This window comes from Mycteria americana, chromosome 9, assembly GCF_035582795.1.
Source record: "Mycteria americana isolate JAX WOST 10 ecotype Jacksonville Zoo and Gardens chromosome 9, USCA_MyAme_1.0, whole genome shotgun sequence".
NCBI classification, from domain to species: Eukaryota; Metazoa; Chordata; class Aves; order Ciconiiformes; family Ciconiidae; genus Mycteria; species Mycteria americana.
This window is the reverse complement of record NC_134373.1, coordinates 830,366-845,955: the sequence shown is the minus strand read 5'-3', so window position 1 is coordinate 845,955 and position 15,590 is coordinate 830,366. Positions and strand designations below refer to the sequence as shown.

Below are 15,590 nucleotides of genomic sequence, written 5' to 3'. Positions count from 1 at the left end.
GGGAGATGCCCAGTGCAGTCTGGGAGAGAGGAGGTGACAACCTCATGCCTGCTGGGAGACTCCCAAAGAAGTAGCACTGCAGCATGCCAGAACCTTCAGTTTTGGGGCTGTTTGCTCTTGGCATTACCTCCACATGGGGAAAACGCAGGCATGCTTCACCACCAACACAGCATCTCCAGGGCCCCACTGGTCCCTCCTCCAGCCTCCACCCTGCACTGGGACCCATGTCCTCCCACCTGCGTCCTGCTCCCTGAGCCTGAGCCACAGACAGCCATGACTTACAGCCTGTCAGCGTTGTGCCTGGCAAGCCGATGGTGATGCTTACGGGGCTCTCTCCCAAATGGCAGCCTGGGCTCAGCCCCGTGACCATGCCAGACCCGGCTCTCTCCTGGAGACCTTGTCTTTCCTGGCCTGATTTCAAGGTTCTCCCTTGAGCAAGCACCTGTCTGTCAATGCAGGAAGGAGGAGGAACATGCTCTTTTTCTCATGTTAAAAATAAACTGCTTTTCAAGAGGTCTGTCTGGGAGGGCTGTGGAAGGGAAGCAGGAATCTGGATGAGTTTGCTTGCTCTGTGGCTGCTGGCCTGGGCTCACACCAAGCAGGGCAGGAGGACGTTGGTTTGAATTGAACTGCACTTTCTGGGGGAAAACGGGGAGGTGGGTGTGTGAGCAGAGCTTGCTGGGGCACAGAGCCCACAGGCAGGCTGTGCGAGAGGAGGCAGAGCCTGGGGGACCTGTCCCAGCACAGGAGCTGGAGGCCCCCACCAGCCGTAGGAGGGACATGGAGGGGCCAGAGCTGGTAGCCAGGGTGTCCCAGGGTGGGAGGACTTCTCCCTGGCATGAGCAATTCAGGCATCGCAGCCAGATGGGGAGTTCGGGGGAAGGCTTCTGGACCTCTCCCAGTCTTGCTGGGTTTGGCAGAGACAGGGATGGCCGGTGCTCCTGGCGAGCCCCAGCCCTGCAGAGGGATGGGGGCTTCGGGCAGGGCGTGCAGTGGGAAGGGGCAGAGAGGGACCTGGTGTCCTCCCCTGGGTGGGTGATGGGGGCACAGGCTGGCACACGTCTCCATAGACAGCAACAAGAGATGCTGCTGGGGGATGCTGTGAGCCTGGCCGCTCTCTGTGGGCTGCTCCCCTCGTACTCCTGTAGTGTCTGTTGTCATCAGTGATATTGGTGGGGACGTGCCTGTCCAGGCTCTTTAGGACCTGTTCACGACCATGAATTTCTCTCCTCCCTTTCTAGCTGGTCCTGTCCACCTCCCCGTCCTACCCTGGCAGCAAGCGCTATGGCTGGGGACAGAAACGCCTGCTGGGATCTGCTCTCAGCCTCTCTCTGCTGAGCCTCAGCAAGTGCCCCCGCTGCTGGTGTTGCAGGCTAAGGTGAGTAACAGCTCCGCATCCACCTCGCCCACCAGCTCTATGGGCGTGTAGCCCTCCACCATCGCCCCCCTTCCACTCCCTCCTCCCCTCCCAGAGCCCCCCCCGGGGTGGTCTCGCCCCTCAGGCAGCTGCTCTGTCCCTTCCATCATTGCAGATGCTCCTCACCCCAGCTCCAACGGGCCCCTCTGTAGCTATGGGGGACCAGACCTGCACCTCATACCTGGGATGCGGATGCACCGAGGTTTCACGCAGCTCCAGAGCTCTACCCTTCTTATCTTCCACTGGCGGTGTACGAGCATGACTGCGCAGTGGGAAGGGAAACAAGTGCCATTTCCCACAGCCAGCCAAAAGGCAGAGACCCAAGGGCGAGCCGCCGGGATGAGGCATGCGAGAAGCATCCGCCTTGTCCCCTTTCCCATGAAATGCTTCTCTCGGTCCTTCATCTGATGTGTGCTGAAGAATAGATTTTTCCCCTGGAGTGGATGAGTCACAGAGAAGCCAGGAGGGAGTGGGGGCTGCTGGGACACCCCAGGTGCCCATGTTCCGTGGGGAGGCTGCGCAGGAGGGAGCAGGCACTGGCAGGGGTGCAGGCAGAGAGCAGGAAGGATGCACATGATCCGAGGGGCTGGGGATGGCTCTCTCCCTGCCAACACTGCACGGGGCTTTCCAGCCCTGGGACAGGAAGGGGGAATCCCTCCTCTGGTCCCCCTCCTCCTTCCCCAGGGAGGAGGTTACTGTGTGTAGGGGGGTGAGCTCTCAGCTGTGCCTCTGCTGAAATAGCGGCTGTGTATCTGCTGGCTCCGGAGCAAATGCTCTCGCTTGCCCTTCTCTCTCATGCATCTCTCAGCTCTTTTATTGCCGATATCCAGCTTGGGAACGGGCCAGGCCATCTCCATCACGTCGCGACTCTGCCAGACAAGAGCTCTCCACAGCACGTGGCCCAGGGAGAGAGGCAGCGGCCCTGGGACGTGGGTCCCCTGCCCACCCAGCTCTATGTGTGGGGCTCCGGGCTCTGCGGTGGTGGGGGGCTGTGCCACGTGGTGTGGGGGGCTGCAGACAGGAGTCTGTCCTGTCCCTGCTGAGGTAGGAGGTGATGGCACAGTGGTCCCCTGGCCCTGTCTCACCTCCCTGCCAAGCTGCAGCAAACCACGCTGTCCCGTCCTCCTCGCATCTGCGGTAGGGTCGTGGTTGGGCTCCAGATCCTGGAGCATTTCTGCTGAAGGCCAGTCCTCCGGCCGCCCCCATAACATCTCTTTCTGCCCTCTGCAGCCCCTCGCTAACGTGTCCGCCAGATCTGCCTGCTGGGGCCAGGCGCGGTGCTGCTATGCTCCCAGCCTCCCAGCACCCCAACTTGGCTTAGTTCATCCCCCGCCTACATGGGCGGGTAACGTGCTCCCCACTCGGCCAAGCTCTTGTGCTTTCCAGCTTTCTTCTTTGGGGGAATATCTGGATTTCCAATTATTCTCACTCCCTGCCTGAGCTCCTTGGGTCTTTCCCAAACGCCCACCTTTGCGGCTCTGCGTGCTTCACCTCCGGAAAGGGGGGGGGGGGGGGGGAGGGGGTGTTGCCTTTTGCAGACCAAGATGCTGTCGCATCCTCCTTTGCCAGATCCTCGCTGAAGGTGTCAGCTGAAGGGAGGGCATGGTGCTGCCCTTTGCAGCGGACATCCCTCCTGGACCAGCTCCTCCACCACTGTCCTGGAGGGTCTGGGCCATCAGCGGACACGGGCTTCTGAGCGAGAACAGGTGGGGCAGAGAGATGCAAAACTGGCTGGTGCCAGTGGTCCTGAGCGCTCACACCCAGGGGCTGCAGCCGGGAGAAGGTGGCTTTAACACGGACAAATGGCACATCAAAGTGGCAGGACCAGCCATGGCCACCGCTTGGGGATTGGCACAGATGGGACAGCCCTGCCCGTCGGTGGTTTTCTGCTCCCTCCGCTTGCTGCAGCCTTTGTTTTTCTGCACAGACGCTTGCCAAATATTGTCCTTTGCCTTCTTGTCCCTTATTGCCCCCTGGGCTCGAGTCCTGTGGCTCCCGGTGCTCCCCAGCCTCCTCACTGAGCCCCCCGTGGAAAAGCACGGTGGCAGCAGGATTAAGCCCCCTGCCCGCATCCCAGCTGCAAGTCACAGGAGCATCTCAAGGCAAGCATGCACAAGCAACTGTTTTTCAGCGGTGGCGACAGCTCACGGTGTCCACTGGCACCCCGCCGCTCCCACAGCACACGGGTCACAGCTCCTCGGGCCGCCCGGCAGCCTGGGGACACGCTGCCCTTCACAGTGCAGGGGCAGCCATCGCGCCGAAGCCACTTCGGGAGGGGGATGTGGACGCCGGCCACGCGTACCAGCCCCGGAGCCACTGCCAGGGACGCGCCTGGGCCGCGCGGCCAGCATTTCCAACCCCTCCCCTCTGCCCAAAGGAGGGAAAAACAGGCCAGTCGTCCCGCAGGGTTGCCAGGGTGACATTTTTTGGCCGCTGTGCTGCCCCAGCCGCTGAGCTGACAGGGGCTGTGTGGTGGGAGCTGGGGCAGCCCCTCTGTCCCCGCACTGGGGTGCCCCTGCCCGGGGCCACCCAGCAGCATGGGACAGCCAGACGTGGGATGCCGCTGGGAGGGAGCGGGTGGGAGCCAGGCGCAGGGGTGAGGGGGCAGGGTGACCCTGGAGGAGCCGTGCAGAGATGAAAAATGCTAAAGCTTTGCTGGAGCTTGAAGCCTGCAGGGCAGGAGGGCCTTTTTGGCTGGGGCTTGGGAAGTCGTGGCTGCAAGCAGCCGAGCCACCATCAGAGCTGGTTTCCATTTGGTCGGCTTTCGAAAGAGCTGCCTCCCTGGCAGCATGTCCCCCCCCAGCAGGCAGTGTTTGTTTGCTTGGGAAAAGATGAGCCTCATTATCTGTCCTTCGTGGCTCTCGAACTTTAAAGCACAGCGGGAGGAAATTTTACGATGGGAAACTGCCCTGGTGTCATCCAGGCGCTTTGCATGGAGGTCTGCTGGGGGGAGATGGCCCCATGGCAGTGGGGCCAGCGCTGGGGCAGAGACCTGCTGGCAGGCACAGGGAAGGCAGGAGGGTGGGCAAAAGGTAATGCCCTCGAACCTGCCCCGTGTCTCTCCCTGGAGAACAAGCACAGCAGGAGCTGGGGGAGCATGGCCAAGCCAGGCAGAGCCCGAAGGTGCAGCGAGGAGGAAGTCGGGGCTGTGAGGCAGATCCACATTCACCTGCAACTCGGCACTCGCAGCACCCAGAGATAACATCTCTGCTCTCAGTGAAGCACCGGCTGCGTCAGTGCGTGGGAAGGTCCAGGCAGGCGGTCAGGGTAGCCCCGACATTTGCACCTCCTGGCCCATGCGGCGCTGATAACGATAGGAAGGCCCAGCACCGTGTTACCCCGCTAAGCTAGAGCAGTGCCTGGAGCAGCCGCCCCGGAGATGCCCACGGCCTCTCCCACCCCGCGGGAGCGTTTACCCACCCACTCCCATCAAGCCCATTAAAAGCCAGCTCGCTTTGAAGAGACCGCCGCTATCGGGGAGGATCATTTTCTGTTTTCAAGGAGATTTTTCCAAGCACCATCCTTGCCCCAGGACTCTCCTCCCACTTGCTCCATGCTCTCCAGGCCCGGCGCCATCGCAACTCCTCCTGCAGCCCATCCACCCCTCCGAAAACCCTGCGCGAAATGGCAGCCCGGTGACTCAGGGCTGCCACGTGTTGCCTTTTGTGCGGCTCAGGTACTCGGGCAACGCACATCAGCGTCTACCTGGAGGAAAGGAATCCAGCTGTGGGAGAAGAAAGGGGCGGTAAATCACTCAGCATCCAGCCAGGAAAGCGTAAATTTAACAGTCCTGACCGCGTGAAATCATTCTGCACCCAAACAAAAGGCAGCTTCGGTGTCTATTCATCGCCCCCAGACTGGGGTCGTGCCAAGGGGCTGCCTGCCTTTGGCTCTGTGGTGCAAGGTGCGGTTAAAAGATTTATAGCTAAAAGACAAATAGCGATAGTGTGCACCTCTGCGAGCATGGAGCCGAGCAGCTGGATGTCATGGTTTATTCTGCTAGATCCAACCCGTGGCTTAGACTAAACACCGCCTCTGCCATCAGTGAATCACTTCTAGATCCCCTGGAAGTTTCCAGGGCTTGGATTTCAGAAGCTTGCTGCCGCGGGGCACTAAAATGCTGCAGAAGACAAAGCAAGGTGTGGCAGGTTTCGTGGGGATTATCCTGCCCTCCACGGGGCTGGGGCTGGAGGGAGATGAAAGCTGGGGTAAGGAGAGGAGGTGGAAGCGGGCGGCAGCACCAGCTTTAACTCCTTTCCCTGCACGGGAAAGGTGAGGTGAGGTGCGGTGCCGCCTGGGCTCTGGCACCCCAGCCCCCCGGCAAGGGCTGTCCCGGGAGGGTGCCCAGGGACCCCCAGACCCCCCATCCTGCCGGGCTGGGCCAGGTTCATCGCATGAACAGCCAGAGCGGCGAGGGAGGCTCGTGGGGTTCCCAAGCCCCCCACACGCAGCGGGGAAGAGCGAGGGGCTGCTGGGGTAGGGAAGGGCCAGGAGCGGAGGGCATGGGATGCACCCTTCTCTGCTTGGTGCCCCCGGGGCTTGGATGGAGGAGAGGAGAGGGAATGAGGTCGGCTCGCTGATTCAAGACCAGGCCGGGCCTGCGAGCCGAAATCCACGGCCTTGGTGGAGCGGGCGACGCCGGGGCAGGTCCGGGCTGCCGGTGCCCTTTGGGGGCGAGGGCGATGCCCGGCACCCCGGGGAGGGGATGCTCCTCGGGGAGGGGATGCTCCTCGGGGAGCCGGGCCGTGCCCCCCGCACACCGGCTGCGCTGGGGCTGGCGCAGAGCCCGGACGCCCCGGGGGGTGGCCCCGACCCCCTCCCGGCTGCAGGAGCCCAGCGGCCGCGCAAGCCCCGGGACCGGGGGCTGGGGCTGGGGGCGGGCTGAGCCCCGGCCCCGGCGCGCCGAGCCCTGGCCCCGGCGCGCCCGCTCCGCCGCCAGCCCGGGCCGCCCCTCCCCTCCCCTCCCTCTCCTCCCTCCCGTCCCTCCCCTCCCCGCCCCCCGGGCCGAGCCGCGCCGCGCCGAGCCGAGCCGCCGGCACCGAGCGGGCACCATGCGCCCAGGGTGAGCGCCGGGGCCGGGGGGCTGCCGGGCGCCGGGGCCGGGGCGCACCGGGCCCCCGGAGCCGCCGGGGCCGGAGGGCACCGGTAGCGCGGGGACCCCGGCGCCGCCGGGGCTGGGGAGCACCGGGACCCCAGAGCCGCCTGGGCTGGTGGGCACCGGGGTACTGCGGGGGCACCGTGGGGACGGCGGAGCTGGCGGGGCTGGGGGGCACCGGTATGCCGTGGGGACCCCGGGGGCACCGGTACCGCGGGGACCCCGGAGCCACCGGGGCTGAGGTTCACCGAGCTTCCGGTGCAACGGTGCCGCCGAGGCTGGGGGGTCAGCGCTAAGCCGTGGGGACCCCCGCGCTGCCGGGCGCCGCGGGACTGCGGGAGTGGGGGGCGCACCGGTCCGGCCCCGGGCCCGGGCCGCCGGGCGGGGGGCACCCCGGAGCCGGCGGGAGGGAGGTAACCTCTTGCTCTCTCCTTCGCTTCCCGCAGGTGCCCCCCGTGGCGGTTGCTGCTCCTCGGGCTCTTTGTCCTGCTGGTCCCCGCTGCTTCCCAGGAGCCGGGTAATGTGCCTGGGGTGTTGGGGAGGGGGCTCCCCGCCGCTGTGCCCGGGATCCCGGACCCCCTCCGTGTCCTGAAGCCCCCTGTCCCCTGGGATGCGCTGCGAATGCAGCCGTGCTCCCCAGCAGGCATGGGGTCGCGTCTCCCCTCGGGCCAAACGCTGCGCCCAGACTGCGGTCCCCAAAGAGAAGGGTGATGGGGGGAGTTTCCCCCACACACACCCCTTCAATGGCCAGGTCCCTCGTGGCCGCTGGGGGTGGCAGGTTGGGGTCCCATGTGCCCCATCTCATCAACGGGGCACCGGGGAAGGATGCTGGGGAAACGCTGTGCCAGGCAGCCCTTGAGAGAGATGCCTGGCTGCAGCGCGCTCGGAGGCTTTGCTGGGGTGAGAGTGGTTTGTCTGGTCCATTCTGGTTGTGGGACAGATGGGATGGCGTTGCCCCAAAGTGGCCGTGCTCCATGTGTTAGCGGTTTCTGCCACGCCTGCAGAAGTCCTCCCCGTGACTGCTTGTCCTTGGAAGCGTTGTGAGCGGTAGGAAGCCTCAAGCATGTGCCCTGGGGATGCAACACCTCCCATGCCGCTTGCCGGCTTTCCCCTGCCTTCGGGGTTCTGCGAAACAACCCACTCATCTCACTCTCAAGCTGCTCCGGGAGAGGGGAATGTGGCGCTGACTCAACTTTCCAGCCCTTCTTTGCCCCACGGGGCACGCGAGCCGGTTCTCCCACTGCCTGAGTGCATGAGCTGCCTGTTTTCCTGGTGAACTTTATCTCCCCGCCGGGGAAGCTTCCTCCTGGCTGCCAGGCCGGTTGAAAGCCCTCCTCCCCTTGCAGCCAGTCTCTGGATGCATGCCCGGCGCAAGGCGGCAGAGAGAGCCGCGGCTGACACGGGGAGCCCCCGACCCCACTTGCAGCCCAGGAACCCCGTTTGCAAAAGCAGCTGAACTGCAAGTGATGATCCAAAACCAGGCTAGGGCGGCTTTTCTGCAGGGTGGTGTTCTGTTTGTCCTCTGCTTTCGCGTTGTCATCTTGCCAGCACGTTATGAGGCATGGCTCGTGCCCCTCTCTGTCATTGCAGGCTGGGCGGGACGTGTTGGTAAGTGGCTGCCCCAGGTACAGGCGAGCTGCAAGTCAGACAGGCGCTGGGCCGTGAAATCGGTGGATTATTTACTGAAGCAAGGCTTCATGTCATCTAGGAACAGCTCGGGCACGGCTGCTAGCGCTGCTGGTGGTTGGGTCATGTCGCGGAGGGGAAGGGATGGCCTGGGCAGTGGGGATGCCCAGCACTCCCAAAGTATGTCTGGGAACACTTGGAGAAGCTCTCAAAGTGCCCCGGGCTGGGTTTGTGACACCACTTTCCGTGGTGTGGGAGCCTCCCCGGGGACCACAGGAACAAAGCTCCCCTTGGAAGTCTTCAGAGATGGGAACATCATTCCCATGTGAAATCCTGAATTGACTATTTTAGGTCCCTGGAGACCGTCCAGCGTGGCTGAGCTGAGCTGGAGGGCTAGGAGCTGGTTTAACAGTGGTTAGTCAGAGCTATTCGTGCCCTTCCCACCCCCCCTCTCCGCTGGCGTCCCGGCACTGCACTGGACACGGAGGGCTGGCCAGGACCCTTTGCTGAGCTGAAGCTGCATCCCCCCCACCTTTGAGCAGCCATGCCGGGGGACCCCAAGGAGGTTTCATGTAGCACACAGAGGAGCTAAACGTTGGGGGAGCACCGCCGGCGCCGGTCACTGCTGGCAGGGAGGTGCCCGTTTCACCCAGCTGAATTGGCCGTCTCCCAAAGGCAGGCTGCGAATCGGGTTTTAAAAGAATTTGCAAGAGGGTTGGTGTGGCTTTTTTTCCTTTTTTTTTTTTTTTTTTTTTTTCCCTTCCCTTGGTTCAATGTCCAAGGACTGCAGGGCCTGTTCTGCCAGCCCTCCTTTGTGATGGCTCCTGGGGAATGTTTGCTCTGAAGGCCGTCCTGGCATGGAGATAACCTTTCTGTTTATCTGCCTGCCTTGCAAATTTGGGGGCTTAGCTGCCCGGAGCTGGTCTTACCTCTTATCACCAGATCTCTGGGATTCCTCAGCAAGGGCACGTAGCCACACAGGGGATGGGGATGCCGCAGGGATGCTGCTGTGAGTCCGGTCCTGAGAGCATGGGGGAATCAGGGCACGCATAGGGCCATGGGTGTCCCCCGTGCATGGGGCAGCAGCCCGGGCTGGGTCAGACGCTGGAGAAATCCCCATTCCCAGGAGCGGGGGACAACCCTGGGACAGGTCACTGGAGATGGGGGATCCCCACCAGCAGGGATTTACAAAGCTAGCCAGGGTTGCCCCAGCCTGGTGGTGGAGACGGCCTGACTTCATTCATCTTCTCTCGTGCTGAGTTTCTCTGCATCAGTTTGGGGCTGGCATGGGCCGGTAGGTCCAGGCCTTGGCTGGTGATGATGAGGAGGATGCAGGCAGCACCTGGGAAGCCAAGCTGCCTCCTCCCACTGTTAAATATAACAGGTGCCGCAGCCGCTTGCTGCTGGCGTAGACGCTCGTGCCTGATTTTATTTCCATCTTCAATGGCTCGTCGGTCTCAATGGCTGGGATTCCTTGCAAGCACGTGCCTTCAAAGATGAAACAGGTGCCGTGCAAAGCGATTTACAGCCTGTGACACAACTGCTTTGGCATCGGCGCCTGGGGATTTTTGACAGGTGGATTGGAGCTTTCGCAAACATTATTTTAAGAGTTTCTTCTAAAGACTAGGAGAAGGGCTGTGGGGAATCAGCCACAGGCAGCACCCACCAGCATGGGTTCGGCTTGGGGAGAGTTGGCACCTCTCGGCTCCAACAGCATCGTTTGGCTGCTGAGGCCCTTGAGATGGGCTGGAGCAGTTGCTGGGCTGGGGAGGATGCTGTGCTGGGAGGCTCTGTAGGCTCTTCATCTCCTTATCAGCTGGAGGGACTTCTGTTTGCAAAAGCTTATCTGGGCGGCCGCTCTCTGCCATGGGAGCTGGCGGGGAGGGAGAGCTGCCCCAGGCTGCCGGCAGCTGGAAGGAGCCAAGCCTGTGGACGTCTCCCTGCAGCACTGCTGGATGCTCCCGGGGTTCCTGGTCCATCCCCTGGCAAATGGATCCCATCCCTGCTGCCCGTCCCAAGGAGGAGGCAGTGAAGATGAAGTGGCCCTGCTTGGATGGCACTTGGTGGCTGGAAACTCAGTTTAAAAAGAGACTGAGTAGTCCTGCAGAGCGGCTGCCCTCCCAGGCAGGAGTTTTCTTCTCTTTGATGCGAGCAACCTTTTCAAGCCCCGCTCCTAATTTTCTCAGTGGTTTTGCAGCTCTCTACCTGGACTCGGTCCTTCCACAGCATCCTTCTCCCAGAGCTCTGATTTTAGGTTTCCATGTGGGGAAAGGGAGCAGCTCAGGTCTCTCCTGGCCCTGCGTGGCCGTGGGTACCTGGGAGCTCCCTCCCCGCTGGCGCGTGTCCCTGGCAGGACGGAGAGCCGAGCTGCTTTTCCCTGTGGCCGCTGGAAGATCCTGCACACACACGACCAGATCCCGGTGAAGTGGTGTTTCTGCTCTGAATAGCAGCCTCTTTGTGACATTGCTTCTTATTTATTTTGGCCTGCAGCTGGAATAACCTCTTCTTGCAGTGTTTATGTCGATACAATTTGGGTGCTGCTAAATAGCAAACCTTGAGCACTTGGAGAAGACAGAGCAACACGTTTTGCAATCCTGTTTCAAGCATTATCGCAAGGCTTAAAAAAACCCCAAGCAGATAACTGTGCTGCTGGGAAAGAGTCTTTTCTCTAGTGGGGGGATGTCACCGCTTTTTTTTAAGGAGGCAGGAGTGTGTAGAGCAGGGAGAGAGCATGGGAGGGTGAGGACTGATCCGAAGCTGCATCCTCCCGTGAGCGCGGAGCCTGCAGAGGATGCTGAGGACCCCGGCACACGGGCGACACGGTCGCCACTATTTGCAAACCAGCCTCCTGGGCAGCCCAGGGGATGTCTGGTGGAGCTGAGGTCTGTCCTTGGTCCTTCGGGATAGTGAGGGAGGGCTGTTCTCACCCCAGCTTGTGCCATGGGGTGCCACTGTTGTGTCCTCCAGCACATCTGGGGCTTGTCGTAGCAGCTCTGGGAGGAAGCTCCCAGGCACACAGAGCAACCTGCTCTTCTATGCAAGCCCAAGGCGTCTCACCCTCGTGTGTCTGCAGTCTTTACTAATTTACTCACTCTTGCTTTAGCATAGAATCACAGACTGGTTTGAGTTGGAAAGGACCTTTGAAGATCACCTAGTCCAACCCGCCTGCCGTGGGCAGGGACATCTTGCACTAGATCAGGTTGCTCAAAGCCCTGTCCAACCAGACCTTGAACACTTCCAGTGATGGGGCATCCACAGCTTCTCTGGGCAACCTGTTCCTGTGTCTCACCACCCTCATCATAAAAAAATTTCTTCCTTATGTTCAATTTAAACCTACCATCTTTGTTTAAAACCATTGCCCCATGTCCTGTCACTACAGGCCTTGCTAAAAAGTCTCTCTCCGTCTTTGTTGTAAGCTCCCTTTATATATTGAAAGGCCACAATAAGGTCTCCCTGGAGCCTTCTCTTCTCCAGGCTGAACAACCCCAACTCTCAGCCTTTCTTCACAGGAGAGGTGCTCCAGCCCTCGGATCATTTTCCTGGCCTCCTCTGGACCCACTCTAACAGGTCCATGTCTTTCTTGTGCTGGGGACCATGGAGCTGGATGCAGTGCTCCAGGTGGGGTCTCACAAGAGCGGAGTAGAGGGGGAGAATCACCTCCCTCGACCTGCTGGCCGTGCTTTCTACCTGCTCCCGCTCTGGTCTGTGGTTACCCCACCATGGACATACCCCCTTCCATCTGAGCACTGCCTAGAGGATGGGGAGCTGGGGTTCCTGTTGCCCAGCCGCGTGGGAAGCCCCATGATCCATGCTGGTGTGTGACTCAACAGTGCATCCTTCCTGTGCTGGAGTCCTCGTGTTTCTCACCTGGGCTCCCTCCTGCTGTCTGGGGGCTCCCTGGTCTGCCATGGCTGTGATGGACAGGCAGCCACCGTAGCCAGCAAAGTAGGGCCCAAGCAACTCTCCAGTTCGGTAACGTCCATGCAGAGTCCCGTTCAGCCAGGAGAGATGTACCAGGGAGGTGGATTCAAGGAGGGCTACTTGCCCCGTGTCTGGAGGGCAGAGGGAGAAGATCCTCCATCCGCAGGCAACCTTCCCATTAGTGCTTCCCTGCCTCAAGAGATGCTCTGAGCTTGGGGCTGCTTTGCAGAGGGTGACATCTCTGGGAGGATGCATGGAGAGGGAGCTGGAGGAGACTGGGGAGGGAAGGAGCCATGCCATGCAAGCTCCTTGCGTGAGGCTGGCAGGGGCTGCCGCGCAGCTTTGCCGGCGAGGGCTTGCCTACACCTCGCTGCTCCTGCTGTTGTTGGATGTGTGCAGTGCCAGCGTCTCTCCTGCACCGGTCTGGTCTGGTCTGCAGCGACTGTTAGGGATGATGCTCTAAGCCCTGAAATAACAATCCCAGCCCGTGCACTGTGTCTCTTCCAAACTCTGATAGTTTACCAAGAAAAGAATTAATTCTGGCATTTCAGTAGAGAGTTCAAAGCACTGAAGGAGACATCTGGGATTAAGTATCGGATGTATATCAGCAGCCCAGAGGTATGGGATTAATAAAGCATTTTAACGATCTTGTAGCGTATCTGATGACATTTGAGAAAGTGCTGGAGATGAACCCTTTCCAAGAGCGTCCTGCGCATCTCTCTGGCTGCGTACACATTCTTCTGTGATGGATGGGGGGCTGATGCTGAGCTCCACCTCGCCCCATCGCTCCGTCTCTTCTCTGCTGCCCGTGGGGTGCTCTCACTGGCTCTCCTCTCCTCCAGCCACGTTCCTCATCCCTTGGGTACCAATGTGTGTGGAGCAGAGGTGCTGCTGCCCTCTGGGAAGATGTGCCCTGTCCTGCCGAGAGCTGATGCTCGGAGGAGGCACTGATGGGTGGTAGGTGGTGGAGAAGAAACCTGCAACGGTGTTGGCTGGTACCGAATCCCCTTGAATATGAGGGAGCAGGAGAAAGTTCCTGACTTTGTGGATGGAGGAAGGTATGTGGTAGCAGAACATGTGTGGTTTTTGGCTTTTAATGTCGGACTTGATTAGCCTAGAGAGCTTGTTGCCAAAGATATAATTGAAGCAAGGAGCTGTACAGAATTAGAAAATGGTTTGGACATTTGTACAGCTAATGGGGGCTTCCGGCGTTGCCTTAATGCGGATTTGGAGCCACTGGGAGAAATGTGAGAGTGGAGGCTGCGGGTGTAGGGAGAGCTGGAGCGGGCTTGAGGGCAAAAATGGGTTGTGTTGGGTGGGAGCGAGCAAAGAGCGGAGAGGGAAGGATGGGGCGGGGGCGGGGGCGGGGGGGAACCAGCAGAAACTGGAAAATTCATGGCTGATACACTCTGGGTACCATCCGTCTGGATTTGGGTTAATGCAGAGTTGCTCAGACACTTGTGAGGCCAACTCCTGTGCTTGGAAAGCTTGGCTGCACTATTAATGAGTGAGAAGCCTTCATTAAAGAGAAAGCCAGTGGGTATCTTGTGATGTTGCAGCCTGATGTCCCGCATCCCTCCTGGTCACCAGGAGCTGGGTTGCCTGCGGGGTGGGCGGCAGCTTGGTGGCACAGGCGGTGGGTTGCTTTGGTGGTGCTGGGCACGTTTGCCAGCTCTGCCCACATAAGTGCACGTCTCGGCGTTGTTCGGTGTGTTTTCTGTTCCTCTGCTCGATTTCCTTTCCTGCCCAGCATGTGTGAGAGCAGACCACGGGCCAAAAAACCTCAATGGCCTTGAGGTATGAGCACAGTTAATAAACCCTTTGGGGGTGAAGGGATGGTTCCCGCAAGCCAAAGGTGGGGTGGCTTTTGCCTCCCAGCAAGTGCTGGGGGGGGAGCAGGACCCCCCCTAGGGCTGCGGGATGGGGCTGCTCCAGGGACGAGGCTCCGGAGGCTTGCTGTGCTCCCGGCTCTGACCAGCAGCACTGTTTGGCAGGAGCATCCCCGGCGCCGGGGGCTTTCTCAGCGAGAAACATCTGGTCCGGAACATCCCGTGTCTGCTGGTTTTCAGTTGAAAAGGTTGCTTTTGTGGAATTTTTATTGCTTTTTTTGGCATCGCCTCCCAACCCTTTTCTAAGATGGAAATTGGTCATTAGTGGATTTTATTGTATTTTTATTTTATTCCCAAGCTTGATCTGCTGGTTTCCTCCTCCTGAGGGACTGGAAGATCTGGCTGTTCCTCTGACCCTGTCCCCAGGTTGTGGGAGGCTGTTTGAACAGCCTGGGGTGGGAATAGCAGCCTAGCACCAGGGAGTAGCACCTGGATTCTGCAGCTCACCAGCCCAGCATCGTCATCCCATGGTCTTCCCACCATCACTGCTGGCATAAATCTCCATCAGCTCAGTGGCCCTTGAAGCTATCTCTGATTTTATAATTCATAAGTAAGCCACCTGCCTCCCCTCCAGTAAACGGTGTAGTCAAACAAATAATTTTTTTTCCAACCTCCTCGTTAGTCTCTAACTTAAATGAGTCGGGGATTGTTGACTTTTGGATAAACAGCACCTTTTCGATAACCCCAGATAAGCTGGCGGAGCTTGCTGGCTGCACCCATGCCAAGGATGGTGGCCTGGGTCCCATCCACTTTTCCATCCAGCCCGGCAGCGTTCCCAGCCGAGGCAGTGCTGCACCGGGGTGCATCTCCCGGCGAGGCAGGGCAAGGAGGTCCATGTTTGATGGGTGCACGAGGCTTTGGCCATCACTCCTGCCGGTGGGTCCGAGGCTGCCGCTGCCGGATCAGGAGCTCTGTGTTTGTTTTGGTTTACAATAGGCTGTAATTTATTAAATGGGTGGCAATGCAGGATGGGAGAAGGCAAGGGGTTGCTGAAAGCCAGGGGCTTCCCCCCGGTGCCAGTGTGGGACCCATGCCTCTGGTGAGATGGGTGGTGCTGGGGTGTTGCATGTTCTGCTGTGCCTGCTAGCAGCAGGATTAGCAGAGTCCCCAGGGAAGGGGTGATGTGGACCCCCCCTCCTAAGCACCTATGGTCCAGGTTGGGGTGCTGCATGCAAGTCAGGGTAGCAAGGAACCCACCAGTGTGTTAGGGTGAAGGTGAAATGATGTCTTGTCTTGCTCTAAACCCGCTCCCCAGGGTGGAAAGGCATCTTTTTGGTTCGGTCCTTCCCCTCTGGCCCTGAACTGCTCTCCAGAGGGGCTGGGATCCTCATCTTGGGGAAACCTCGGCAGGGGGCTAGGTGCGGACGGAGACCCTGGGCTCAGCCTTGGTGGCGAGCGCTCGCACGGCCAGCCTGGTCTGGGGAAGGCAGCCACTCCTGAGGTTCCTCGCTAAACCCCAGCACGGGGCCATCTCCCCGCTCCCTCCTGGGGAGCCCCCCTGGGACACCCACCCACTCTCAGCATCATCCCCAGGGATGGGGTACCTGTAGCTGCTGTCCCTCCCTCCCTTCGGGCAGGGGGCTGTGCTGCAGCAAGGGGAGTGGGCTTGCCCACGCTTGGGACCCACAGGTGACACGGAGCC

The 15,590-nt window shown here is 60.4% G+C and overlaps 1 protein-coding gene across 2 annotated transcripts in view; it reads left to right on the top strand.

Annotated features, from left to right (window-relative positions):
- The first annotated feature begins 6,409 nt into the window (after positions 1 to 6,409).
- Positions 6,410 to 15,590, top strand: part of COL18A1 (collagen type XVIII alpha 1 chain) — a 41,266-nt gene continuing 32,085 nt past the window's right edge. For both annotated transcript variants that reach the window (XM_075512070.1, XM_075512069.1), the window contains exons 1-2: positions 6,410 to 6,479; positions 6,959 to 7,029. In XM_075512070.1, the coding sequence (XP_075368185.1) occupies positions 6,469 to 6,479; positions 6,959 to 7,029 (82 nt within the window). In that variant the 5' untranslated portion in view covers positions 6,410 to 6,468. The remainder of the gene's footprint in view (positions 6,480 to 6,958; positions 7,030 to 15,590) is intronic.